General features: G+C 43.0%; 1 protein-coding gene across 1 annotated transcript in view; it reads left to right on the top strand.

Moving 5' to 3' along the window:
• Positions 1-1,827: 1,827 nt before the first annotated feature.
• The window catches only part of LOC146660022 (collagen alpha-6(VI) chain-like), a 45,868-nt gene continuing 21,781 nt past the window's right edge, over positions 1,828-25,914 (top strand). Inside the window, exons 1-20 of the mRNA XM_085424030.1 lie at positions 1,828-1,922; positions 2,074-2,181; positions 2,696-3,283; positions 4,195-4,752; positions 7,761-8,375; positions 8,702-9,259; positions 9,494-10,045; positions 10,316-10,888; positions 12,592-13,155; positions 16,617-16,975; positions 17,628-17,706; positions 18,425-18,567; positions 19,055-19,147; positions 19,756-19,809; positions 20,351-20,422; positions 22,168-22,194; positions 22,301-22,345; positions 23,287-23,340; positions 23,552-23,614; positions 24,937-25,002. Of these exons, the coding sequence (XP_085280156.1) occupies positions 1,832-1,922; positions 2,074-2,181; positions 2,696-3,283; positions 4,195-4,752; positions 7,761-8,375; positions 8,702-9,259; positions 9,494-10,045; positions 10,316-10,888; positions 12,592-13,155; positions 16,617-16,975; positions 17,628-17,706; positions 18,425-18,567; positions 19,055-19,147; positions 19,756-19,809; positions 20,351-20,422; positions 22,168-22,194; positions 22,301-22,345; positions 23,287-23,340; positions 23,552-23,614; positions 24,937-25,002 (5,262 nt within the window). The 5' untranslated portion in view covers positions 1,828-1,831. The remainder of the gene's footprint in view (positions 1,923-2,073; positions 2,182-2,695; positions 3,284-4,194; positions 4,753-7,760; positions 8,376-8,701; positions 9,260-9,493; positions 10,046-10,315; positions 10,889-12,591; positions 13,156-16,616; positions 16,976-17,627; positions 17,707-18,424; positions 18,568-19,054; positions 19,148-19,755; positions 19,810-20,350; positions 20,423-22,167; positions 22,195-22,300; positions 22,346-23,286; positions 23,341-23,551; positions 23,615-24,936; positions 25,003-25,914) is intronic.

The following is a 25,914-nucleotide window of genomic DNA, read 5'->3' on the forward strand; positions in this document are numbered from 1 at the left end:
CTTGCATTTGCAGAATGAATGAGGTTTGACTTCTCGTCTTTTTATTTATTATTTATTTTTGAAATTCTTCAGTATTTCATAGAATTGATTAACGATTCTGATTTGAGTGTTTTAGAATGATTAAAAATCAAAGAAATATTTCTAACTGGCAGAATATAAAAATGTTGGTTCTTGTGTTGTCTGTGTTATAACTAACTCATCTTTGCATTTCAGATTATTCTCTGACTCGAGCGAACCTTTTTTATTTGCCCTAAACACCAAAAAAAACTTTAACCAGTGCTCGGTAACGCCTGACATAGGAGGTCAGGTGGACAGGCCTCAGTGTGGTAAAGGTTAAAGTTCATAACAGTAGAATTAGAAAACTAGAGAAGATTTCTCAGGGTTCCATGGAAACCAAAGCCATTTCTTTTACACCTACTGTTACGTCCTGTAATGTGCATTGTACATAAATGGTTACAATACATCAAAGCAGTAAGTATAGGGCTTTGGAACTGACGTATCGGCACAATGTATTGTGGGAGCGTGGCACCATATTTCTGGCGTGAGCTGGAAGGAAGGTTGTTAGAAACATGCTTAAAAGCAGCTCAAAAGAAAAAGGACGGTACAGGGACAGATTGTGTCCAGATGCAAAGAGACGGTATTTGCCAAAAATAGCGAGCACTGGAAATGTGGACCCGTATGAAGTACAGCCGTGGAGTAGAAACCCTGAAGACCAACCGCTAGTCACTCAGCCTGATATATTTTCTTATCTTGTCTGTGGAGTCAGCGCGTACAAGGTGAACCAGTTTCACAATTATAAACCTCTGGAGGGACACATCCACGTTTGTTGAATAAAGAAACACATTTTTCAAATTACATAATATCACCCACCACTAACACTACTCGGTTTAATGTATCTTTTGAAAAATTGCCGGTATTTACAGCACAAGACTTTTAAGAGTATTTAACAAGAGCAAGTTTCATTTGTGCCTGGTTTTACTACCAGACTGTTCAGCAGACACAGCAAACCTTCACCATCTTACCCAGGAGGGTCCCCTCTTCACCCTCACATGGAAGAAGTAATCTGATTGGCATGGTGGTACGTTTGAAGCAGGGATTTCAGAGTGCCCGTGTGTAGCGCTGGAAACCAGTCACGATGTGTTTCATCCATTTCATTGGCAAGTTTTTCTGCAATAATGCCAAATAGCAACTCTATAAATAGAACATAGTTCTGCAAAATCACTCATTAGGATGTTTGTTCTAATTTGTTATGACCCCAGATCACATTGCAAATAAAACTACCCTCATGATGCTTCCAGGTGGGGAAACAATGAAAAGATAAACTATTTTCAAGCTTATTCTCCTGCCGGTTGTGCGTCTGACGTTACGACCACACAGCAAGTATGTGTTAACCGTGTGCTTTCTCTCCTCTTTAGCTAGCGCTTTGTTTGGCCCAGAAATATGGCGCCTCAACCAAAAATCCTGGTCACACCCCCTCCCGTGACATCACGCTCCAAAGCCTATACATCGGTCATGTGATTTGGAGGCGCCGGCATTAACAGCAATAACCTTCATTCCATTTCCAGACTGGAACAATAAACCTCGTGTGTGAAATCTGGAAATGCCCACGGTGTTGATTCAAATGCGCTCTGGGACAACCACAAGCATCGGCTGTTACTCACATAAAGATGTAAAGTTGGTCCCGAGCTACAGGAGGAACCATTTCATTGGTGGAGGGGTGGGGGGGAGGGGCTCACTATGTAATATGTTCTGTTTTAGAGTTCACATTAACTGTTAATTGTAGCTAGGCTCAAAGTGTTAATGCTAGCTTATTATTATTTTAGGGAGGCAGATGCTAGCCCATGCTAGCCCTGTAGATCCGCCCGTGGGCAGAGTCACAGGAGAACGTTCGCTCCAAAAACGTGCACGGCAGCACGGCTTAGGTTTGCAAAGCTTCATCTGGACAAACGACTAGACTTCGTGAAATGAACTGATTAAAAAATAAAGTCACGTCATTATGCGTGAAAGCAAGTTCACGTAATTTATAATGTCTACAATGTTGTTGGCACTCTTTCCGTCTTGTTGCTGGTGTAGGAGGAGAGAACTACGTGAGCGGTCCCAACATGACGGGGAGGGCAGGTCTTCTCTTCAGCCTCATCACAGCGGCACTCTTCTGTGGCGTCGCTGCTCAGACAGTCAGAGGTCGGTACTTGAACGCAGCATGCCGGGCTGTGTCTTTGAAACCTGAGTTTAGATACAGGATAATCCAGGTGCTCATGTGCTTTTGTACATTTCATGTGATTGCTTTCAAAGACAAACTGTTAACTATCAGGGGCACGGTGTTGCTTCCAGACTAAAAAGTCTATTTTATCCTTTCTAAAGGAATTGAGACACCAATTTAATTCATTTTTCTGCTGATATATTTCTGTTTACTCCATTAAAGTGTGATATTTTTCCGTTTTTCACAATGGTATAGCATCCAATAGTAAGCAGCAAAAAACCAAAAACAAATCATGACTATTTGATTCCTCGGTGAGCTCATAGCGTGTGCCGTAGAGGGTTAGTGGGATTAATAGTAGAGAACAGGAGACAGAACATTTGTTTCATGAGTTCATCACAATTAATGGAGCTTAGTTGATAATGTTATTCTGGGACTGTGTGTCATCTCCCTGTAATACTTGTGTATGAACACTGATTTTCTTTTGCTGCTATCCAGAGTGTGAAAAGGTCACCGTCGGTGACATCGTCTTCCTAGTTGATGGCTCGTCCAGCATCAATGATAAAAGCTTTCAGGAGATCCGCACATTTCTCCGCAAAACCATCCAGGGCTTTGAAATCGACCCCGACAAGGTTCAGATCGGTTTGGTGCAGTACAGCGATGATCCTTATCCAGAGTTCCAGCTGACGGATCACAGGGACAAGAATTCCCTGCTGGCTGCAGTGCAAAACCTTGCCCACCGAGGAGGCGGCACAAAAACCGGCAAAGCCATAGACTTCCTCCGGACGGAGTACTTCACCAAAGAGGCCGGCAGCCGAGCCGAGCGCCGTGTGCCTCAGATTGCTGTGGTCATCACAGATGGCAAATCAACAGATGACGTATTGGAACCTGCCAGGAGACTGAGGCAGCACGGTGTCATCGTGTTCGCCATCGGGGTCGGAGAATTCAGCAGGACACAGCTTATAACCATCGCTAACTGGCCCTCGGAGCGCTTCGTCCTCACCACTGTCAGCTACCAGAAGCTCCAGGACCAGACCAACAACCTGCTGAAAACGGTCTGTCTCAGTCTGGAGGATCAGACGCTAGGTAAAGAAAGCTGATTGGTTGATACAGTGATCTCTTTATTGCACGATTAATTATATCTAAGAAGCACCTGAATACAGTTTTGTCACAAGAATCAACAGAAAGCTGAAAATGCACATTTTGCTTGGTCCATCCTCAGCTGTGCCTCTGAGCACTGTGAGGTGGTGTCATGGTCCTGGGTCTGTTGACCCAGTGTTTTGTGTTCACTTGCGTTTTTCGTCATTTGGTGTTATTATTTATGTTTTAGGTTCCTTGTGTTTATTCTATAGAACCTAGGTTGTTCTGTTTAACCTTTTAGATTCCCCTCGTGTCTTGACTCCTGTGTCTCCTTCTGTGTATATTCATTTAGTTGTATGAGTGCTTGCGCCGTGTTTCTCCTTGTTTGATTTTGTCATGTTTTCCTATGTTCCCCAGCTCGTCTTGTCCTCTCTCTCTCGTGCTCCTCTGTGCTCTCTCGCCCCTCCAGTCTGCGTCTCTGTGTGCTTCCCGTTTTACATTGATGGTCTCCTGTCGCTGTACGTCATGCTCTGTTCGCTCTTCCCCTGTCTTGTTATGAATATTGGTCTCAGCTGTGTTCCCCGTGTGCTCCCACGTCCCTCGCTGTCTTCTGTGTAATTATGTCAGCGTCTCCCTCAGTTCCATGTCACATCCTCCCTCATGGTTGTGTGCCTCTCCCTGTTTTCCTGGGTCTAGTATTAGTAGAATTTCCCAGTTTAGTTTTGTATTGCCTTTTTCCGTTCAGAAAATAAAGTTATATTTTGAGTTCACGTCCTCTCTTCCGAGAGTTCGCATTTGGGTCCTCTCCAGCCTGCGCACAGCCAGTTCATGACAGGTAGTAGATCACATGAGCGCTAGGCTTGTTGTATACTGAACATGAACTTGTACTAAAACACTTTTGCTTCTGTCTTCCTCAGCTTTGGTCGACAGGTTTGCAGATGTTTTCTTCCTGGTGGACAGTGGAATAGCTTCCAATCAGTTTACCCTGTTTAGAAATGAGCTTTCCAGACTGTTGAATCGACTGGAAGTTGGAGCGTCTGGTTACCGTGTCGGCTTGGCCCAGTACGGTCAGGACGTCAAAGTTGACTTTCGTCTCAACACTTATCAAACCAAGCAGCAGATCGTGACCGCTGCTCGACGTTTCCGACTGCGTTCACAAACAGGCCAACCACAAAATCTTGGACAAGCTCTGTCCTACGCTAAAGAGAACTTCTTCACTGCTGAGGCAGGAGGCCGCGCACAACAGGGAACCCCACAGTATTTGGTTGTAGTGGCTGGAAAAGACTCGGATGATCCTGTGTTTTGGTCTGCTGAAAATCTGAAAGACGAGGGGGTAATTATTGTGGGGATGGACGCAGGTGCGACAAAGGATGCTCTGGACCGCTTTGCCAGCCCTGGCTATATCTTTTATTCTTCAAGAGTAACTCTGCTGATTGACCTGCTCACGGCCCGGAGAGTGGAGACTGTCACTAAAGGTGAGAAAGCCGCCATCAGTTCATCATCATCATCATCAGTAACTACACAGCAGTGTTTCTGAAGCAGCTATAAATGCAACGATGGTTTATTATAAGTAAGCCAGAGTTTTCCAGAGGAAGCAGTCAGATCATCCCAACTAACGATGCAGAAAGTCTCCACAAAATCACCTGAGGGTTTTTTTTTTCAACGTACCTTTGCTCTTTTAAAACGAAATAGCCGTTCACTGTAGTTTAAGACCCGTTACTATCAACTGTGATCCAGGTGTGCAAAAACCTGGATCTGGAACATGTCAGCCTAGCCTTTTCACTTGCATGTCACAGTAGACCATAAAAAGACTCAATGAAGGAAGGAAATCCCCCATTTCTGTTCTTTTATTCATGGAGGCTAACATTTTAATATTTTGCTTAGGTTTTATGCTTTGTTTGTTTGGTGAGTGAAACTCAATCATGCCTGAAATCTGCCTGCAGCATTATCAGGATTCAACGTTATTGTCATTACACATGAATGAATACAGGAAAACAAAATACAGTTTGCATCTAATCAGAAATGCAAAAGCAGTAAGTGCAATAGGAGCAGATTATATACAGATATGTGTAGGATAAAAGATGGAAATAGTTATGACAGATTATGTACATATAAGTTAAGTATACAGATATTTATATTGCTCTACAGACGAGCAGATATACAGATGTGCTACATACAGTATATACAGATGTGTCGATGTGAGGTAAACTGATCTACAGAGTGGTATGAGTATATCTACAGCAGTGGGAGAAGACTATAATAGTGAACAGTGTACTCACTATACCAGAGACTATTCTATGTCAGTGTCCCAAACTGTAGCAGTAACCAATGTAAGCATATGGTGAATGTTGAGAATGAAATTATCAGTGGGAAGGATAGGAGGAAGGTGGAGTGTAGAGGTTTAAGTGAGTGTGGATGGAAAGGCTCAGCGGCGGACTGAGTTCAGTAGGGTGACAGCTGTGGGGAAGAAGCTCTTCCTAATTTTACGATATAAATATATATTCTAAATGCTTATTTTCTGTTTATATTGTTTTATAGAGTCCAGTGCAGGAAAACGCCCCTGTGAGTTAGACTGTAGGCCAAAAGTCACAGGGTAGACTGCACGTCTTGTGCAGAAAACAGGAAGTATAGAAAAAGCGGAACTAAGTAAACTGAGTGTGTGTGTGACGTGCAGCAGAACTACATAACCATGCTGGCTTGTAATGCTTTCAGACCTAAGCGTGTGTGTTCGTGTGACAGGTCTCCATTTCCAGAAATATACAATAGAGATCATTTTTCGAACTTGACCACTCTGAGTCGTAAGTCTTTCTTTGTCGCCAAAAGAATTCAAAAGAACAGAATTTAATAATTGGTGCCTGTGACCCGGATTCTTTTGCGGCTGAGAGGACAAATTATTCTTTTAGTCTTTCCAGACTAAAACCAGCATCAAGCCTTCACCTGCTGGTTTTAGTCTGAAGGCTCCTGTAGCGCCTTGTGGAGGACAGGAGCTGGAAGAGTTGATTGGCAGGATGAGAGGAGTCCCTGAGAATGATGCGTGCTCGGCATAGATACCTCGTCTTGTGGACATCCTCAGTGGCAGGAAGTGGAGTCCCTGTGATGCATTGCGCAGCTTTCACCACCTGCTGCAGTGCCTTGTTGTCAGCAACAGAGCAATTCCCACAGCACACTGTGACACAGTTGGTCAGGATGCTCTCTATCACTCAGTGGTGGAAGTTACTCAGTATGACAGCAGACAGGTGTTTTTTCTTCAGTGTCCTCAAGAAAAAGAGGCACTGATGGGCCTTCTTGACCAGGCTGGAGGTTGTAGTTGAACAGGACAGATTCTCAGAGATGTGGGTCCCCAAGAACTTGAAGCTGGACACCCGGTCAACAGCTGTGCCATTTATGTAGATGGGGACATGGGTGTCCGTCTCCTGTCTCCTGAAGTCCACAATGAGCTCTTTGGTTTTGCTGGTACTCAGGAACAGGTTATTGTCAGCACCACACAGCTTTAGTTCTTCACTGTAGCAGACTCACCTAGGTCTGCAGTCAGAGGAACGGGCTCGGCACACAGCAGAGCAGTTATACCCTGACCTAACATGCTGGGGTCTGTTGGTCAGAAAGTCCATGATCCAGGTACAGGTGGAGCTGCTGATTCCAAGATCCACAAGTTTGGTGATCAGCTTGGAGGGAATAACTGTACTGAATGCTGAGCTGAAGTCAATAAACAGCATTCTTGGATAAGTATTTTTGTTGTCCAGGTGTGAGAGTACACAGCGCTGTGGGTACAGCATCCTCTGTACTCCTGTTGCTTCGATTGGCAAATTGGTGAGGATCCAGTGTGGGGAGCAAGCATGCCTTGAGGTGTGCCAGGACCAGTTGCTCAAAGCACTTCATAACTATGGGCGTGAGAGCAACAGGGCGATAGTGGTTCAGGCTAGTTGGTGATGAGTGTTTTAGCACTGACACGATGAAGATGGTCTTGAAGCACGCTGGCATGTCTGCCTGGGCAAGCGACAGGTTAAAGATGTCTGTGAAGAGCCCTGCAAGCTGCTCTGCACATGCTCAAAGCACACGTCCTGAAATGCTGTCATCAGGGGGTAGGGTTTCTTTTTCTTTGTTGTCATTAACAAAACGAGCATAGAAGTCATTTAGCTCATTGAGGAAGGACAAATCCGTGGCTGTCTGTGTGGAATTGCTGGGCTTGTAGTCAGACATGGCCTGAATGCCCATCCACATATGTTGTGAGTCAGAGCTGACAAAGTGTTCTTCAGATTGTAGCTGTGCTTCGCCTTCTTGGTGCCCCTCTTCAGGTCATCCCTGGACGTACTGTAGGTCTGAGCATCCCCTGATCTGACGGTATTGGTACGTGCCTTTAGTAGAAGCTGCACTTCCTTATTCACCCATGTTTTCTGATTGGGGTACATGTGACAGTCTAGGCTTCAGATTCATATCACATACAGTTTCAGTTGGGTTGACTAAACTGAGTCTGCTCCTTTCACAGATTGCAAAACAGCTAACCAGGCAGACATTGTGTTCATTGTTGATGAGTCTGGAAGCATTGGAGAGGAAAACTTCAGGCTGATACGTAATTTCCTGCGCTCGGTCATCAGCAGCCTGGAAACTGGTCCATTTAAAATCCGAGTAGGCATTGTTACATACAACAACGTGTCGACTGCACACATCTCCCTCAACTCATTCAGAGACAAGGCAGACATTCTGCAGTTCATCAGCTTCCTGCCTTACCGTCAAGGTGATAGACACACTGGAGCTGCCCTACACTTCACCCTGAAAAACATCTTCACTGAAAAAAAGGGCAGCAGGGAGGATTTCCCGAAGGTAGCGGTGGTAATCACAAACGGTAAATCCCAGGATAATGTGGAGGAACCTGCGATCGCTCTCCGTCGAGCTGGTGTCACAGTTTTTGCTGTCGGAATCAAAGACGCCAATAAAGCCGAACTGCTCAAGATGGCATCTTACCCCAAGTCTAAGTTTGTTTTTACTGTGGACAGTTTCATCAAGCTGAAACCCCTGAAAGAAACTCTGCAGGCAACCCTGTGCAACACCATCTTCCAGATCGGGGTCCAGGACAAGGAAAGTGATGCAGAGACTAAAGAAGGTTTGAACTAAGCTTTCCTGATAAGTTGCCGTTAGTTTTCCCTGAGAAATGTTAACTTTTGTAGTAGCATTATTGATGCAATGCTCTGTGTTAGTGTTAGAGGTATGTCAAGGTGGGTGACTGGATCTTACCTGATAAATTTCCCAGATAAGAAAAAAGAGTAAGAAACCGCTCATCCATTATTAAGTTATAGTTGTTCATAAGCAGCCTGTAAAACATGCTGGGTGTAAACATGGTTTCTCAAACATTTCAGACTCTGAATGTTCAGTTCAAACTCGCTTTCTTTGACTGTGTGAGAAGATCTAACTCTTTGTTCTTCTCTTCAGCATGTGATAAAAAGGACCTGGCTGACATTTTCTTCCTGATGGATGACTCAGGGAGCATTGAAAATGCAGATTTCTCAGACATGCAGAAGTTTATCATTGAGTTTCTTCATACCTTCCGTATTGGGCCAGACCATGTTCGCATGGGTCTTGTTAAATATTCAGATTCCCCCTCTCTACAGTTCGACCTAACACAGCACTCAGATGCTAAGACAATGGAAAAGGCTGTGAAGGAAATCTTTCACAAAGGAGGTGGAACAAACACAGGAAAAGCACTGTCATCCATGAAAGGACATTTTCAGAACGCAAAGACGAGCCGTGGCTACAAAGTCTCCGAGTACCTGATCGCCATCACTGATGGAGAATCCCAAGATAAAGTTAAAGATGCTGCAGAAGAACTGAGGGCGCAGGGGGTCATCATCTACGCCATCGGGGTGAATGCCTCAAATGATAATGAGCTGAATGAGATTGCTGGGGATCCAAAGAGAAAGTTTTTTGTCAGTAATTTTGATGCCCTGAAAACCATCAAAAATGACGTCATCAGAGAGATCTGTTCGGAAAGTGAGTTAAATTAAGTTGGGCTTTGCTTTGTAGCACACATCATTGAGATAATAAGAGGAGAGGATAGAGAACAGGACCATAAACTATTTCAAAAACTTGATTAGATGTATACATGATTTCCTCTTTCTTTTATGGGACTTTCACATGTTCAAAATTGCCAATTCTAGATTTAGGTAGGGAAATAACTGTAAAAAGAGAAAACCACACTAACCTCTATTTGTTTTTCATCCACAGCTTGTAAAGACATACCAAGCGACATATTTTTCTTAACTGACAGTTCTGAGAGTATCTCTGTGGAAGACTTCCAAAAGATGAAAAATTTCACGAAATCTGTCATTAGCAAGTCCAACATTGGACAGGATAAGGTGCATGTTGGTTTTATGCAGTACAGCACCAACAGACGCCTGGAGTTCGACCTCACCACACACTACAACCTGGAAGGAATGCTAAACGCCATCGATGTTATGAAGCAGATGAAAGAAGGCACTCGCACTGGCAGGGCCATCACAGAAGTCTCACAGTATTTTGATGCAGCCAGAGGAGGGCGGCCTTGGATGAAGCAGTGGTTGGTCGTTCTAACAGACGGTAAATCCCATGATAGCGTCAGAGAACCAGCTCATGCTCTGAGGGCCAAAGGAGTGGTGATCTATGCCATTGGAGTGGATAAGGCTAACAAGCAGGAACTGTCGGAGATCAGTGGCTCATCGCAGAGGGTCTTCATTGAGAATACCTTTGATGCATTGAAGGAACTAGAGACCAAGCTGGCCTTGAAGTTCTGTGAGAAAGGTAAGAGAGGCTGTTTAAAACCATCTGTGATGTGTGACTGTCTAAAAGGTACAACCAAAGGTGGAGTCTGTGGAGGTGCTAAATCATTCAGTCAATTAACTCAAAAAGTTTTTAATATATTAAACCCATTAATACCTCAGCACAAATGGTTAATGATTGATTTGGTAAAATAAAAATGACTTTTAAAATGTTTGTTTTGCTATTTTAGTTTTTATTGTGACAACAAAAAGTTCTGTTTTTGCTAACCTCCTCTCTTTTTCCTTCATCCAGATTGTAAAAAGACAGTAAAGGCTGATATTATTTTTCTGGTTGATGGTTCTGAAAGCATAAAGAAGGAACAGTTCAAAAGTATGCACACCTTTATGGCTTCAGTTGTGAACCAGACCACAGTTGGTAAAGATCTGACTCGTTTTGGAGTCATTCTCTACTCTGACACACCCAAATCCAGCTTTACTCTAAATGAAATTTACTCCAAAGGAAAAGTCCTTGAAGCTCTGCAGCAGCTGGTACAACCACAAGGAGGCACATACACAGGTGCTGCTTTGGCATACTCGCTGCCGTACTTCAACGCTGAACATGGTGGTCGGAAAGAAATGCCTCAGATTCTCATGGTGATCACAGATGGAGAAGCTCGAGACTCTGACAGACTGAAAGCAGAATCTGATGCTCTGCGACAAAATGGGATCACAGTCATCAGTATCGGAGTGCAGGACGCAAAGAGGGACGAGCTGGAGACCATGGCTGGTGGTGACACATCCAAAGTTTTCTTTGTCGATAATTTTAAGGATTTGGAAACTCTGTACCAGAACATTTCTTCTGTCATCTGCAATTCCACTAAGCGAGGTAAGAGTGTCCCAAAGGGAATTATTATGCTCCCTTTAGTTGTCTTTGAGTCAGTTCAGTTTTATTTATATAGCAATTACCTCAAGCTGCTTTATATATTATATTATATTATTGTCACGATCCTGGGTCTTATGGAGGACCACAAGAGCCACGAGCATCGAAATAAAGATTTCTGTGCTTAAATAATGAATTGTAGAATAAATTTTGTATTTGTGGAGTCCGAAACGTCATCAAACAGCCCTACAGACACAAAAACATGTGAAAATATAAACAACCAGACTATCAGCAGAGATTTAAGTACTTTAGGACCTCTGTGAAAATCATTGACAGTATATATCACAGAATTTAAGGCCTTTATAATCACAGAGCATACAGAGAGGTCTGTCCAACCAATCAGAGAGCTCCTTACATCCCACGGTGTGGCTAATTTGAATAGCCGCACGATTTTTAAAATGAAGTTGTTAATCCAGCAGCTAATCCAGCAGCTAATCCCGGAGCGAACAGGAAAGGGAAATGGATTTTGAAATGCAGTTTATTAAATTGGAATTCCAAAATGAATTTACAAATGCAGAATTTATTCTACAATTCATTATTGAAGCACAGAAATCTTTATTTCGACGCGCGTGGCTCTTGTGGTCCTCCACAGGGTCTTTTGACCCAGCGTTTTGAGTTTTAGTTTAAGCCCTTCAGGTTTTCTACGTTCATTTTTTTTCATGCCTAGGTTGTTATACTTCTTTGTTATTAGATTCCCCTTGTGTCTTACTCCCCTGCTAAGTCTCCCTTGCCCTTCATGTGTTTCATGTCTGTCTTACTTTGTCAAGTTCAGGTTGTCATGTCTGCGTCTTATGTTTCCTGTTTTATTTTGAAGAGGTCTTGTGTTCCTGTGTTCATCGTGTTCAGTTTTACTCTTCCATGTCGTTATGTCGTTGTGTTCATGTGTGTCAGCTGTTCCCCGTGTGTTCCCACTTCTTCTTAGCCTCCTGTGTGTATTTAGTCTGTGCCTTCTCATTCTTTGTCGGATCATCTGTGTTGTTCCCATGCCAAGTCCTGCGTTCAGGTTTTCATACATCCTCATCCTCATCCTCATCATCATCATTGCAATGTTTAGAGTTTGGTTTTCTATTTGCCAGGGTTTTTCATAGTTCGTGTTTCCTTTTGAGTTTACCCAGTTTAGGTTATTGCTTAGTTTGTGTTGTTTTCGCCCTTTTATTTTGTACTGTTCTGTCTGCTTTAATAAATGGTTCATCATCAGTTAAGTTTGAGAATGTCTGCACCTGGATCCACTCCACGCAGTTTGCCTTGGCAAACTGTGACAATTATTATATTATATTATATTATATTATATTATATTATATTATATTAAGATAAGATAACCTTTATTAGTCCCACACGTGGGACATTTGTTATATTATATGATATAAAATAATTTCCCCTAGGAATCAAAGTATTCTGATTCTGATTAATATATTATAATAATTATATAATATATGTATGTTTAATGTTTCCCAAGTTTTTCATTAATGTCTAATTTTTTGGTCAACCCTTCTTCCGGTGTCACAATAGATACAAAAGTCTAACCAAAGATGGCATCAGGTTGTTGGTTGGCTGATTGATGGAAGCCTGACGATGCCACAGTGTTAAATTCACAGCACAGTTGTGTTTTAATGGCATCAAATGTCTCTTTCTTGCTTTTTCTTTGGCAGTTTGCAACCAGACAGACTTGGTCTTCCTACTCGATTACTCGAGCAGCATCAACGAAAGCCAGCACACAATTATGTTAAACTTCACAGCAAGTGTGGTGGACAACTTTAATGTCAGAAAAGAGTTTGCACATGTCGGACTTGCACAGTTCAGTGATTATCCTAAACATGAGTTTTACCTTAACACGTACAACGACAAGACGAAGCTGATTGAGCATATCCTTAACATGAACTATAACGGTGGAAACACTAATCTTGGAAAAGCCTTGGATCACATTAGGGACTACTTTCATGAATCAAATGGAGGCCGCACAGGTGTTCCCAAGAACCTGGTGTTGATCACAGATGGTAACTCTCATGATGACGTGGAGGATGCCGCAGAAGCGCTCAGGAAAATGGGGGTTACAGTATTCGCCATTGCTGTTGGAGATGTCTTTTACCTACAGCTCCTGCAGATCACTGGCACACCAGAGAAGGTCTTTGATGTCGAGAACTTCGACAGCTTGGCAAATATCAAGACAAAGATCATTGATGAAATCTGTGACACTGGGCCTGAGCCAAAAATTGGTAAGTTGGAAAAAAGAGATGTACATGACTAGTAATTTCATAATTAGGCGAACAGAAAATCTTTGAGTGAATCCTTTAAAAGAGAGACTAAACCAAGACAGTCAGAAGATCCAATTTCCATATTTTAAATGGTGACGTAATGTGGGGCACCATTTATAACAGCAACTGCTTTCACACCACATAGTTCAGGGGACAAGTATCCACAGCTGGACTGGCCATCGGGCATACTGGGCAACTGCCCGATGGTGATTTTTCGTTTTTATGGGCCATTTTTGTTTGTAACGGTGTATAGAGTGAAAGGTGGTAGCCTATTGGTCATGATTGACTCTGGGCTGGACCAATTATAGCCAAGAAGGTTGATGCACCCTCCCCCTTGCTTGGGCAACGACTCTGAAAGCAATCTTATCGTAGACAAAGAGAAGAAAATGGTACTGAGGTGAAAAGGAAGCGATTTGTCCCGGACTTCAGCTACAATGAAAAAGACACAAAGTTTGGAGTTATTCTGTCTTTGCTGCACAGCTGCCTCTTCTTCTCTCATTCTCTCCCCTCTCTCTCCCGTTTCTACTTCAATCATGAAACTGATCAATGATCAGCTGATCGGCTCTCTTGTTTGTTTATCGCCCACTTTGCGCCAGAAAGAGGAAACCAGCGGATGTCGCGCTAAACAACAGCAGCACGTTTAAGCTTGATCAGCTGTTGTTGGAATTTATTTAATATTAATTTCTAGTATCAGCTGATGTTTGCTGGAGCCACAGCTGTAAAGCTGCTGGTCATGATGTCGGTTTGGTTATGTGGTGAGAGGGAAACATGAAGATGAAACCAGGAGACGTCCTTACTGAACCATCAGAGCTGTGATGGAGAAACAGGTTTACCTTTTAGGTGACATGGATGAGTTGAAGTTAAGTAGCTGACAGCTGGTAACTGTGCAGGGGCGGGTCTAGCAAAGTTTTGTCGGGGGGCAGGTAGGGCATTAACAGGGAGAGGGGGGCACAAAGAAGTACTTTTCTTTCTTATTCTCATTTAAAATGTCTCGTTTTTATTAAATAATTATCTGAATCTTATGATCGAAGTAGTCATGTGATGTCAAATGCAGTGTTGGCCAAGTTACTTGAAAAAGGTAATCAGTAACTCCCCAAAAACATAATCCCATTACTTTACTGATTACTTATTTTCAAAAGTAATTAATTACTTAGTTACTTAGTTACTTTTTAAAAACACGATTTACAGCCTGAAGAGGTAATAAAGCGACAGATCTTTCAGCCCAATTCTACTTTTTCTACATAATCATACAAAATGTAATCAAATGGAAAAGTCTCTTTTTAAAACTTGTTTTATTAGTTTTAATCTTTTAACTTTATGCATCAAGCAAACATTTAATTATCTGCAACATTCTCTGACTGGAAGAAATTAGTTTAACATTTAAACCTATTTTCTGCACATTCCAGCTCATAAAATAAAATATTTTTTGTGTTTACACTCAGTCTTTGAAATAGATGCAAGTAAAACACAGCAGAAAATAAATAAAGTCAAAGACTCAGCGGTCCTGTTGCTCTATTTTCACCTGTAAAGCAGGAGTGGGGTAGGCGGAGGTTTACCCTGGTGCAGGTGTGCCGCGGTCAGTGGAAGAATCCGCGAGTTTCTCTGTGAGTTTCCCATTACGTCGTAGCTACTCGGTGCTTGTTGGAAGTTTAGGGGTTTTTCGCTGTAAAAAGAAGTTTTCTTCCCACGCACAGTGGACACTAATGTTTTTGTCACTTTTTATGGAATCAAACTCAAAGTAAGGTCAGTACTTCCACGCTTTAAACGCTGCACACAGCTGTTGTCACGAATGTCGCACTCGCTTACTGTCATGAGACACTCTCGCAAAAAAATTATGGTTTTAGTAACGCAGTAACGCAGCGTTCCTACAGGAAAGTAACGGTAATCTAATTACTGTTTTTGCAATAGTAATCCCGATTACTTTTTTCAAGTAACGAGTAAAGTAAGTATTACTCATCTCTGGTCAAATGTATGTAAGTCATCTCTAGTCTTCTCTGTCTGGATTTCAGGTTTCCACCATGTGTTGTAGATTTGTTTTTGGTGTTGGGGGGGACGGATGATTCAACCACCCAACCCTGCCCTGTTTCTTTTTTTTTTTCCTTTTTGTTTTTGCTTCTTGATAAATAAAGGAGAAATGTACTTGCCTATTCTACCTGCTTTTAAACCATTTAAAATTAAAATTCATAGTTTTATATGTGAATTATATAATGTTAAATTACTATTAAACAAATGACTAAGTATTTCAGGCTTTAGTTCACTTCAGCCATATTCCATATAAATCAGGTAACATACAAAAATAAAAATAGCTTCAAATGCAGTCATGACAATAAAAGAATATGACTTTAAGGACTTAACAACATTACTTCAGTTATACTACACCAGCACCTCTTATACAGGCACACTATTGCCCCTATCAGGTCAGTGAGCTGGGATTTGTTATTCTAAACATGAACTACTGTTACAGCAACAGACAATCGGGTTTGTTTTTCATTACTGGAAGAGATCAAATTATTGGTGGGGACAATTCAATAATCGCTGGATATTGGTGGGGACATGTCCCTTCCGTCTATGCCAAATCTACCCCCTTGGTTATAGATGGTTCAGGAGGTTAACTTGACCAAGCAGTCTTTTGGTTTCAGCTAAGTACTGTTTAGAATACCAGAATAGGGAGGATGGTGTAGGTTTATTAGATTGATACATATATACCAGAATCACTGTCACAACAGTGTTTGTTTTCATTCAAAGGCTTTATGGCTTTACCTATACCTCGTGAGCCCGTCTCTAGTCAAAATGCCCAGGCCGATTTTTTGTCCCAGTCCAGCCCTGCAAGTATCTACCGGTGGTGGTTTGCTGCGTGCATTCACCCCACTCTAGTAAGTGAAATGCACGTCCTCGAGTATGAACACACCCAGTCTTCGGTTTGAGTAATTTGTGCTTGGTTTGTCGAGAGCTGCTGTTGTTATTGTAGATGCTGTTAAATATTCCAATTTTTTGATCTGTGGGCTGAAGGAAGAACAACACTCGGTGTATAAATGCTCAATCAACAATCTCTTTATTCCATACAAACACTTTTGAGCATAAACCATCCGGATGGGAGATGTGACCTGACCATTTCTCACATTCTTATAGCTTCAACCATAATATGGCATAAAATAGCATAATGATCTCACAATGCCTAATGTTTTCCCTCTTATCATTTAAAGACTGTTGCTGGTGCTGCATTCACAGTAAACATAAATCATCAAGTATCCACTCTATTGCCTAATGTGGCTAAAGTTAGCAGTACCAGCATGAGCATCAGTACCTTTGATTGTTTAATCCTGTTGTTTGATAAGTGAGCCCCTCTTGTCCACATGTCACTGTCTTTAGCTATAAAAGGTCAAAGACAAATATCCTTTCCCTGCTTCTCTTCCCATGTTCAGATTGTACCATCGACGTTGCAATAGGATTCGACATTACTGACACGAGTGGATCCAACAACATGCTGATCAGTGACCACATCCAACACCTGGAAGAGATTGTCCATCATATTTCACATATTTCAACAGAAGAAAACTTGTGCTGCACTGGCGTCCCCCAGTCCCCGGTCAAGACCCAAATCGCCTTCCATTTGGTAGACAGTGATGGCAGGGCCTTGTATGATACAAATTTTGCAGACTTCAGTGAAGACGAGTTGAAGAAAGTCTTGAGCTGGAAGTTGTCCCAGCCGACCTACTTTAACTCTGAGCTGCTGAATTTCTACAAGGAGAAGTTCAAAACCAAATCCAAGGCTACTGTCAAGGTGAGACATGTTTAGATGAGTGCTGTCAGCGTTAATCTCGTTAAAGTGATGTTAACACCATGACTGCAGCAAATCTCTGTTAGTGAGCTAGCGCTAGTGAGCTGCACGGTGCTAACACGTTAATGAGCTAACCGCACTAACACGTTGATGCCGTGGGGTGATCTGCGGTAACTTGCTAAGGGAGATTTGCCGCTTTAATGTGGTTATGGCGTTAAAGTCATTTTAAGGAGATTAACGCTGGCAGCCCTAGTTTAGACCTTTCAGAATCCTTCAGTTCTCATTTTCACCATGAAATTATCCGAGTAACTGAATTGATATCCTGTGTTGCTAACATGCAACAGTGCTATTTTTCATCTTGTTAAAATTTAGCACATAAACTGCAGCCGTGGCTGTTGGGTAGCCAAATACTGCACACTACATTCAATTACATTAATTACTGTTACCCAGCATGAAGACTGCTAATGGTAAAGAGCTTTGTTTATAACACGGGAGTATATGGGGACTGACTCACTGCTGGAGCCTCTAGTGGACATTAGAGGAGCTGCAGTGTTTAGCGCTTCTGCTATGACTTCATCGTTCAGCCCTGAACATTACCACTTCATGAGGCATCATCCACATTAAACTGTCGGACGTGGTTTACTCTGTCGTTTAGGTCTTGATGATCTTCTCTGATGGACTCAATGAAAACGTCATGAGCCTACAGCGGGAATCAAAGCTGCTGCGAGAGTCTGGTAAAAACATGCATTTACTAAGATCACTTCATTCCCAACTTTGCTTCTGGTTTTCTCATTGTGTCATCTTTACTTTTCATTGCTCATCTTTATTGACATCCCCATGCACTTTGATCTGATGTTAGCACACAAATTCTTCAGTTATTACATTAGATGTATGGGCTAGTGTCCCATGTGTGTCCTAAAACATAAAAACGCATGCTTTAATTTTAATTCTGGGCTACGAGGAAGTCCCGTGGAGCAGAACAAGCGGAAGCACAAGAACTTTCCTAAACAACCAGGAAAAAGTGGTTTGTGTAGAATGACAGAGAGCTGAAAGAACTGAATATAATACTAGTGCAACCCCTCGGCCTCTGAGGAGACACACCTAAGATATCAATTTCCTACGTCGTCTTGTTCTCAAGTTATTACATCCGCAAGATCTTCATCAGACTTGCTGTGGCTCTGAGGTCACTGAGATTCAAACTAAGCAAAGATTTTAATAGAAGCAGCTATGATATCAATTTGAAGCTCGAGCTGTAGCGTTCACATCAATGCCTTTTACAGCTGAGGGGTAAGAAGCACTTGGATCACCATCAGACTGGATCCATCTAATCTACGAGGAGAAGTTACTAAATATTTCTAGACCTAATCAGTTTGCTTGATTCAGATCCAGTGGAAATGTACGTGCACTGTGTTTGTGAAGCCACGCCGTTCCAGTCTGTTGTCCTGTCTGCAGGAGTCAGCGCCCTGCTGGCCGTGGCTCTCAGGGGCACTAACCACATTCAGCTACAGAAGGTGGAGTTTGGCCGCGGATTCGGGTACACCGATCAGCTCATAATCAGCATGCCGAGCATCGGCAGCACCATATTCCAACAGATTGTAAGTCAGTCCCATTGCTCATGAGTGCGTTTCTACCTTTTCTAAATGACAAATAAAGCAAGTTTTAATCTTTAGTCTGAGTAAAAAGGAGCCACGTTCATGTTATTCATATAATGTAAAAAATGTGAGTGAATTTTATTCAGAATAACCAGTAAAGGAGTCATGAGGTGAGATAAGAGGACCCAAGTGCAAAACATGCGGGTAGGTTGAAAGAAAAGTCACGTAAGCAACAAAGAAATCAAAGGGACAATAATCCCATCAGCCATTCAGGAGGCGGCTGACGGGAGGATTGTGATTGGACCAGTTCCCTGTTTCCATTTTTCCTGCTGACATAATCGTTCCTCTTAAAGTTTATAGCGAGTAATATTTTGATGAGTCCTGATTCTCTGAAGACAAAAAGTTCAGTAACCGACGTTTGCCTCTTAAAGATCTTCACAAAGATCGTGCATTGTTCATGTATGTCCTTCGCCCCCTCGTCTGACTGCAGAGCACCGTGACAGCCCGGGAATGCTGCGGAGTGATGTGCAAATGTTGGGGAGACAAAGGCCCCCGTGGTCTTCCAGGCCCACGAGGGGCAAAGGTGAGTGTGAAACCCCAACTTTACACCAGGAATGTTTCACTATAGAACACAGAGAACATATCTCACGTTTCAACTGCAAAAATTCATCATTGCATGAAACTGAGCAGCAGGCCAGAGGTCTGGACTGCAGGCGTGCTGATGCAACAGATGCATTCTGCGCTTTAGCATCATCCCACTCAAACATGAAAAACACGTCTGCACGGAGCAGCTGCTGCTCTGATACCTGTGTATAGCTTTCAGCACTGACGGAGCCTGTCCAGATGTGCCAGCTGCCAGCTCCACAGGGCGGATGCTCCCTCTCCCACAGACCCATCCACACATGGATGGGTCTGACCTGAGATCAGTTTCCACTGTGCCTCAGTCCATTTTAAACGAGCTCCTCTCTGCACGATGGAGCTTTAACCTGTTCATGTGGACGGCAGCCGGAGCTGCTCTGGTGTCCATGACACGATTGTCCAAATATCATAAACTCTAATAACTAAAATATCATTTTAATATATCACGTTACTGACCAGCTGCCACTTAATCTAATTAGTTGTGAAATGTGTCCTGAAGGCTTTTCCAGCCCTTTGCTTTCTTTCTGATGGTTCTGTTTGCTTTATAAACAGGGTGAGAAGGGAGAGCGGGGTCATCCGGGTTTCCCGGGAGAAGAAGGAGTCAGTGTAAGTGCTTCTTCTTCATCCCACCACGAGCTCTTTCCGCTGTAAATGAGACACTCGCACAATCTACATTTTCAGATTTTCAATGTAAAAATTTCCAGATTGTTTTATTTTATTCAGTTATTTGTACATAATGTTCTCTGCTTTTGCACAGTCGAGCAGCGCGTCAGCACACGTTTCACTGCGTGTAACTATGCATGTGACAAATAAAGGATCTTGAACCTGATTAAAAAACTTCAAACCTGAATTCATTTCCATTAAAAAATTTGCTTTTAATTATTTATTTTGAATTTTCTAGTTTGTAGTTTGTGTTCTTCTTGTTAAAGTTTAAAATTCTTGTTAAAGTTCTTTTTTCCTACAATTGCCAGCTGCTTGCTCCTGTTTATGGGGGCTACCTAAAAGCAGTTGGCAATTACATTTTACTTAAATGCAGATGTATTATTGAGATAATATTCATATAACCTGATAACTGAAAGATGGACCTACAGGACGAAGCAGACTGAGAGCTCGAACCAGGTGCGCTGACTTTGCTTTTGTGTTGCAGGGCGAGCGCGGTCCTCCTGGACTTCCTGGACTTCAGGGGATCCGGGGCTGTCCTGGAAGCAGAGGACAGAAGGTACGCGATGTGTCATACCTCTGAGAGGAGCACTGCTGAAGTCTGATCATTACTCCATCACGTGGAGAAAATGACGCTGCAGTCGAACAGACGAGTTCATGGAGATGTTTTTCATGTCAGACTGTGTGACGACGGATTTTTAGCATTAACTTTTGTTCTTATCATGAAAAACAAGAGATAAGATAAAACTTTATTAATCCCTCGGGTGGGTTCCTCTGGGAAATTCGGTTTCCAAAAAAGCACAGCACCGACAGAAGTTACAGAGTTACAGGGGCGGTTTATCCTTCAAGCTCGGGTCCTCTACCAGAGGCCTGGGAGCTTGAGGGTCCTGCGCAGTATCTTAGCTGTTCCCAGGACTGCGCTCTTCTGGACAGAGATCTCCGATGTTGTTCCCGGGATCTGCTGGAGCCACTCGCCTAGCTTGGGAGTCACCGCACCTAGTGCTCCGATTACCACGGGGACCACCGTTACCTTCACCCTCCACATCCTCTCGAGCTCTTCTCTGAGCCCTTGGTATTTCTCCAGCTTCTCGTGTTCCTTCTTCCTGATATTGCTGTCATTCGGAACCGCTACATCGATCACTACGGCCGTCTGCTTCTGTTTGTCTACCACCACTATGTCCTCTGATATGAATTGCACATTTCAAGTATGGAGTCTATTGCACCGTTGACTATTAACAAAGGTATTGTACAGTGAGGTGAAGAGGCACTACAGCTTAGTTGTTCCCCCCTCCTTTGTCCTCCTGTTTCCCCTCCCTCTCCCCTCCAGAGAGGAGTTAAACAGTCTGATGGCGTGTGGGACAAAGGAGTTTTTAAGTCTGTTAGTTCTTGTCTTGGGGAGAAGCAACCTGTCACTGAACAGACTCTTCTGGTTGTTAATGGCCGTCTGCAGAGGATGCCCAGCATTGTTCATAATGTCCATCAGTTTCTTTAATGTCCTTTTCTCTGCCACTGTCACCAGAGTGTCCAGCTTCATGCCGACCACAGAGCTAGCCTTCCTGATCAGTTTCTCCAGCCTGCATGAGTCCTTCTTTGCTGTGCTGCTCCCCCAGCACACCACAGCATAGAAAAGTACTCCAGCAACCACCGACTGGTAAAACATCCTCAGGAGCTTCCTGCAGATGTTAAAAGACCTCAGCCTCCTGAGGAAGTACAGTCGGCTTTGGGCTTTTTTATACAGGTGCTCTGTGTTGCATGACCAGTCCAGTTTATTGTCCACCCACAGCCCGAGGTACTTGTACTTGTTGACCACCTCCACCTCCTCCCCCTCTATCTGAACCGGCAGTGGACCTTCTCTGGACCTCCCGAAGTCCACAACCAGTTCCTTAGTCTTTGAGGTGTTGAGTTGCAGGTGGTTTGTGTGACTCCATGCGACAAAGTTCCTCACCAGACTTCTGTACTCCTCTTCCTGATCATCCCAGATACACCCCATGATGGCTGTGTCGTCTGCAAACTTCTGAATATGGCATAATTCAGAGTTGTAGCAGAAGTCAGAGGTGTACAGGGTGAAGAGAAGAGGGCACAGCACAGTTCCCTGTGGTGCTCCTGTGCTGCTGACCACAGTGTCAGACGTGATGTCCTTCAGCCTGACAAGTTTGTTTATAGTTTGTTATAAATATATCACACAAATATTAAATATATCAGACGTTTAATCGAATCCAAATAACTGAAAGATTCCTGTGAAGCTGGGCTGAAAAAGTCAAACATGAGCGCTTTAACCATTAAATCTGCTGTTTGTATCTGCAGGGCTACCGAGGCCTCTCAGGCAACAAGGTGAGTGACCGAGGTCTGCTGACACTGCTGCATTTATTGGAGAAGTGACAGTTTATCATAGATTGAGCAGTGAGACGTAACAGCTGATTGTGCTCCAACGCTGCAGGGGGACGACGGGGAGGATGGACTGAACGGCATCGATGGCGAGCAGGTATGAACATTTGTGACTGAGGCCTTCTGATCACTGACGCGTTGCTAACACTGTTACTTTTTCACTAACTAGTAATCTAACTAATAATTATTTCTATTGTTAAAACAAGAAAATTACTTTTTTTTCAACACACAAACAGTTGAAGCTGTCTTCAGCTGCGGGGGGGGCTGATGAGGTGGCTCTTCTGTCTTGAAGCCAGAGGGGGGTTTGGTTTCCCTGATGTATAAATCCTGGCACAGCGCGCACTCCGTTACTCTGTGTCGGGCACCTGCAGGCCAGTGGACACACTGGTTTGAGTCAAGGAGGCCCTGGAGTGGCTAACATTAGCCTCAGCTAACGTTAGCTAATGTAGCTAATGACTAACATCAGCTAACATTAGCTAATGTAGCTAATGTCTAACATCAGCTAACATTAGCTAATGTTAGCTAATGTAGCTAATGACTAACATCAGCTAACATTAGCTAATGTTAGCTAATGTAGCTAATGTCTAACATCAGCTAATGTTAGCTGCTAACATTAGCTGAGGCTAATATTGTAATGATTTTTCTCCTCTTTGTGAAACAGAATGTAGCCTGACAAACATCTGGGCTGAGGACAATGTCCCACTGCTGACTGAGGCCTTTGTTCCTTGTGCTGTGTTAACACACACCTGAACACAGCTGTGACAGACATGCTGACACCTGCTGATGAGCAGTGAATTTATCATCACCTGGCTCCTGCTGTTCAATATAATCATTTGAATGCAACTGTGGATTAAATTATACATATAAGTTTAAATTAGATAAATGAATTATTACATATGAAAATTATTCTTTATATTAACATTTACACATGCTGTATTATCCTAGTGATTTACAAATCATGGTAGGAGAGTATGATGGTTTATGTCACGTGACTGTGGAAGAAGAAGAGATGACGCGTTCTTCTGGTTTTGTTTGCAGGGAGAGACGGGACTCGGTGGACTGAAAGCAGAACGAGGACCTCCGGGAAACCCAGTAAACAAAAACCACTCAAAGTTTCTTTGCTTCGTGCTGCATCAGCTCTGATCGTTGTTACCTAATGAAACGATTGATCCATTTTACTGTTATTGTTTCTGTTTTCGTTTTTTTAAATGTGTTTTGACTTCAGCTCGTAAAAATGAAGCTGTGAGCTGTTGACCTCTGACCTCTGGGTAGGTTGATTGACAGGCTGAAATATCATCTTTAGGGCATCCCGGGGACAGGAGGCGAGAAGGGGCTTAAAGGACAGAAGGGACTGAGAGGAGACCCGGTGAGTTTCGGTGCTTTCATTTCAGAAAGGTCGGCAGTCACATGGACTTTTTTTCCTAATTATTTAATATGTGGGAGCAGGAGGGGGACGAGGAAGAGGAGGAGGCAGGTCAAGTTCAGGTCGATCAGACTGCTAAAGCAAAATAAACCTTTCATATTTCAGGTTTTTTGTTTTTACAAAGAAAACCTGTTTCAACAGCCTGAATATGAACAATGTCCTGAAATAATGACTCTTTAGTTTCTGCACATATTTTTATGATACAAAGATTATGGTGAAGATATTTGATCGTGTAGTTTGTCTGTGCCCGTCTGATCTGTCTAACAAATACAAATAAGCTGGGATTTATCGAGAGCTTTTCCAGCCTGGTGTGATCACACACTACATTCACTCATAAAACACTTTATTTACAACAATCATCCACAAACGTCGTGCTGCCATAAAAACCCATCACAGAACTCTGCATGTCGATGTTTTCTCAGGATGTTTTTGTGTGTTTAAACGTTTAAATGTCACTAATGTCAGTTAAAACTAGGGCTGTTCGATATAACCATATATATCGATGACGATATAAAAACGTTCTTTCATTTTACGCTATCGTTTGTTTCGTGGTGTCGCAAAATAAAGTGTTTACGGCAACATTTTTTCATGGTTTTGATCACTGCAGTGGCTATATTCATTTCTTAAAGTTCTGTCTTACTCTTATATGTAATATAACCACACTACGGACGCACAAGCGCCTGTTTTTATGCGTTGTCGTTAGCAACAACGACGGTAACAGCATCGCGTATCCGCTTGTTTATGTTCCACATAAACCTTTCACAATAAAGCTCAAGATCCTGTTGAGACCTTTCAAAATAAACTGAATCGCGTGAAAGATGCAGATTATTTACAGATGAGAAGCAAAAAAGAGACGCCAGGTGCTAAAAAATAAAGCTTAGACTCCAACGTTAGAACAGGCTTTTCCCCGCAGCACGCCGTGTAATAAATACTCACAAAGAAAACGGCGCCGTTACAGCTTATGTCTAAAACGTGTCGTTTCATGCATCGGTTAAAACACTCGACGCACAGCTGGAAACACTTCACACAAGTCGAGCTGCCCGAGATTCACAGACTTTACAGAAAATGTTACATTTTTGTGATTTATATCGTTATCGGACGATAAACGTCAGATATCGGGATATGAGATTGTGGTCATATCGCACAGCCCTAGTTAAAACTGTAATATCGGCTCTTTCTTCTGTCGGAAAACCCGACAGCTGATCGCAGCTGGGAAACAGCTGGAAGCTCCACTTCAAGAACCGAACACTGTTTTTGTCTGACAGGGCACCCCGGGTGTCGACAACAACAGACCAGGACCCAAAGGAGACCCCGGCAGCCCAGGGAGACCAGTAAGACACGTCCACATCTTTATGTAAAAGCTGAACGTTAGCCGCCATGATGCCACTAGTTTACCGTAAATTATCTACAAAGACTAAAGCTGATTTTCTTATCAGGCTGTAAACGTTTTTAATATGGACTGCCTCTAAATTAGCACTTGAATGCTCAGAGCACTTCGTACAACATGCCTCATTCACACAAGCACTTTTTCACTCTCTAACATTCACCCTCTGACGATGCATCAGGGAGCAGCTCGGGTTAGTATGTTGCCCAAACCTCCAGTTAGTAGATGACCTGATCTACCTCCTGATCTACAGCCAACACGAGTGTCTATGGAGACTGACTCACTGCTGCCTCTTCTGGGCATCAGAGGAACTGTGCGTTTTTGATACTAAAGTATTTGTTGGGTTTCAGGGGATGCAGAGCCTGTTGTTCACCGAGGATAGGTTTCCAGTCTGTCCCAGAGAGACACACAGTCATTCACACTCATACTCACACCTTCAGAATCACAAGTTAACCTAACGAGCATGCCTTCGGACTGTGGAAGGGAGCTGGAGGACGCGGGGCGAGCATGTGACACCCTGTCACTTTCTTTTCAGAAGAGAGGATGCCATTGGATCAGACAGTCAGTTCTGTTCTTAGCTGACAGGAGTGCGTGGTGTGGTCTTCTGCTGCAGTACACATCTGCTTCAAGTTTAATGTGTTGTGGATTTAGAGACGTTTCCTCTGACCTCTGACATCAGTGAGGTCGTTTCTCTCAGAGATCTGCTGTTAACGCTGCATGTTGTCTTTTCAGAGCTTCCTCTGTAAATAATTGTGTGCAAAGTCCCGACAGATCAGCAGAATAGTCAGACCAACCCGTCCTGTACCAACAACCATGCCACATATACACCTATATGCATTCATTTGGTGCCACGTGATTG

This window comes from Rhamphochromis longiceps, linkage group LG11 (genome assembly GCF_057381845.1).
Source record: "Rhamphochromis longiceps isolate RC_006_pf linkage group LG11, R_longiceps_female_GT1.1, whole genome shotgun sequence".
NCBI classification, from domain to species: Eukaryota; Metazoa; Chordata; class Actinopteri; order Cichliformes; family Cichlidae; genus Rhamphochromis; species Rhamphochromis longiceps.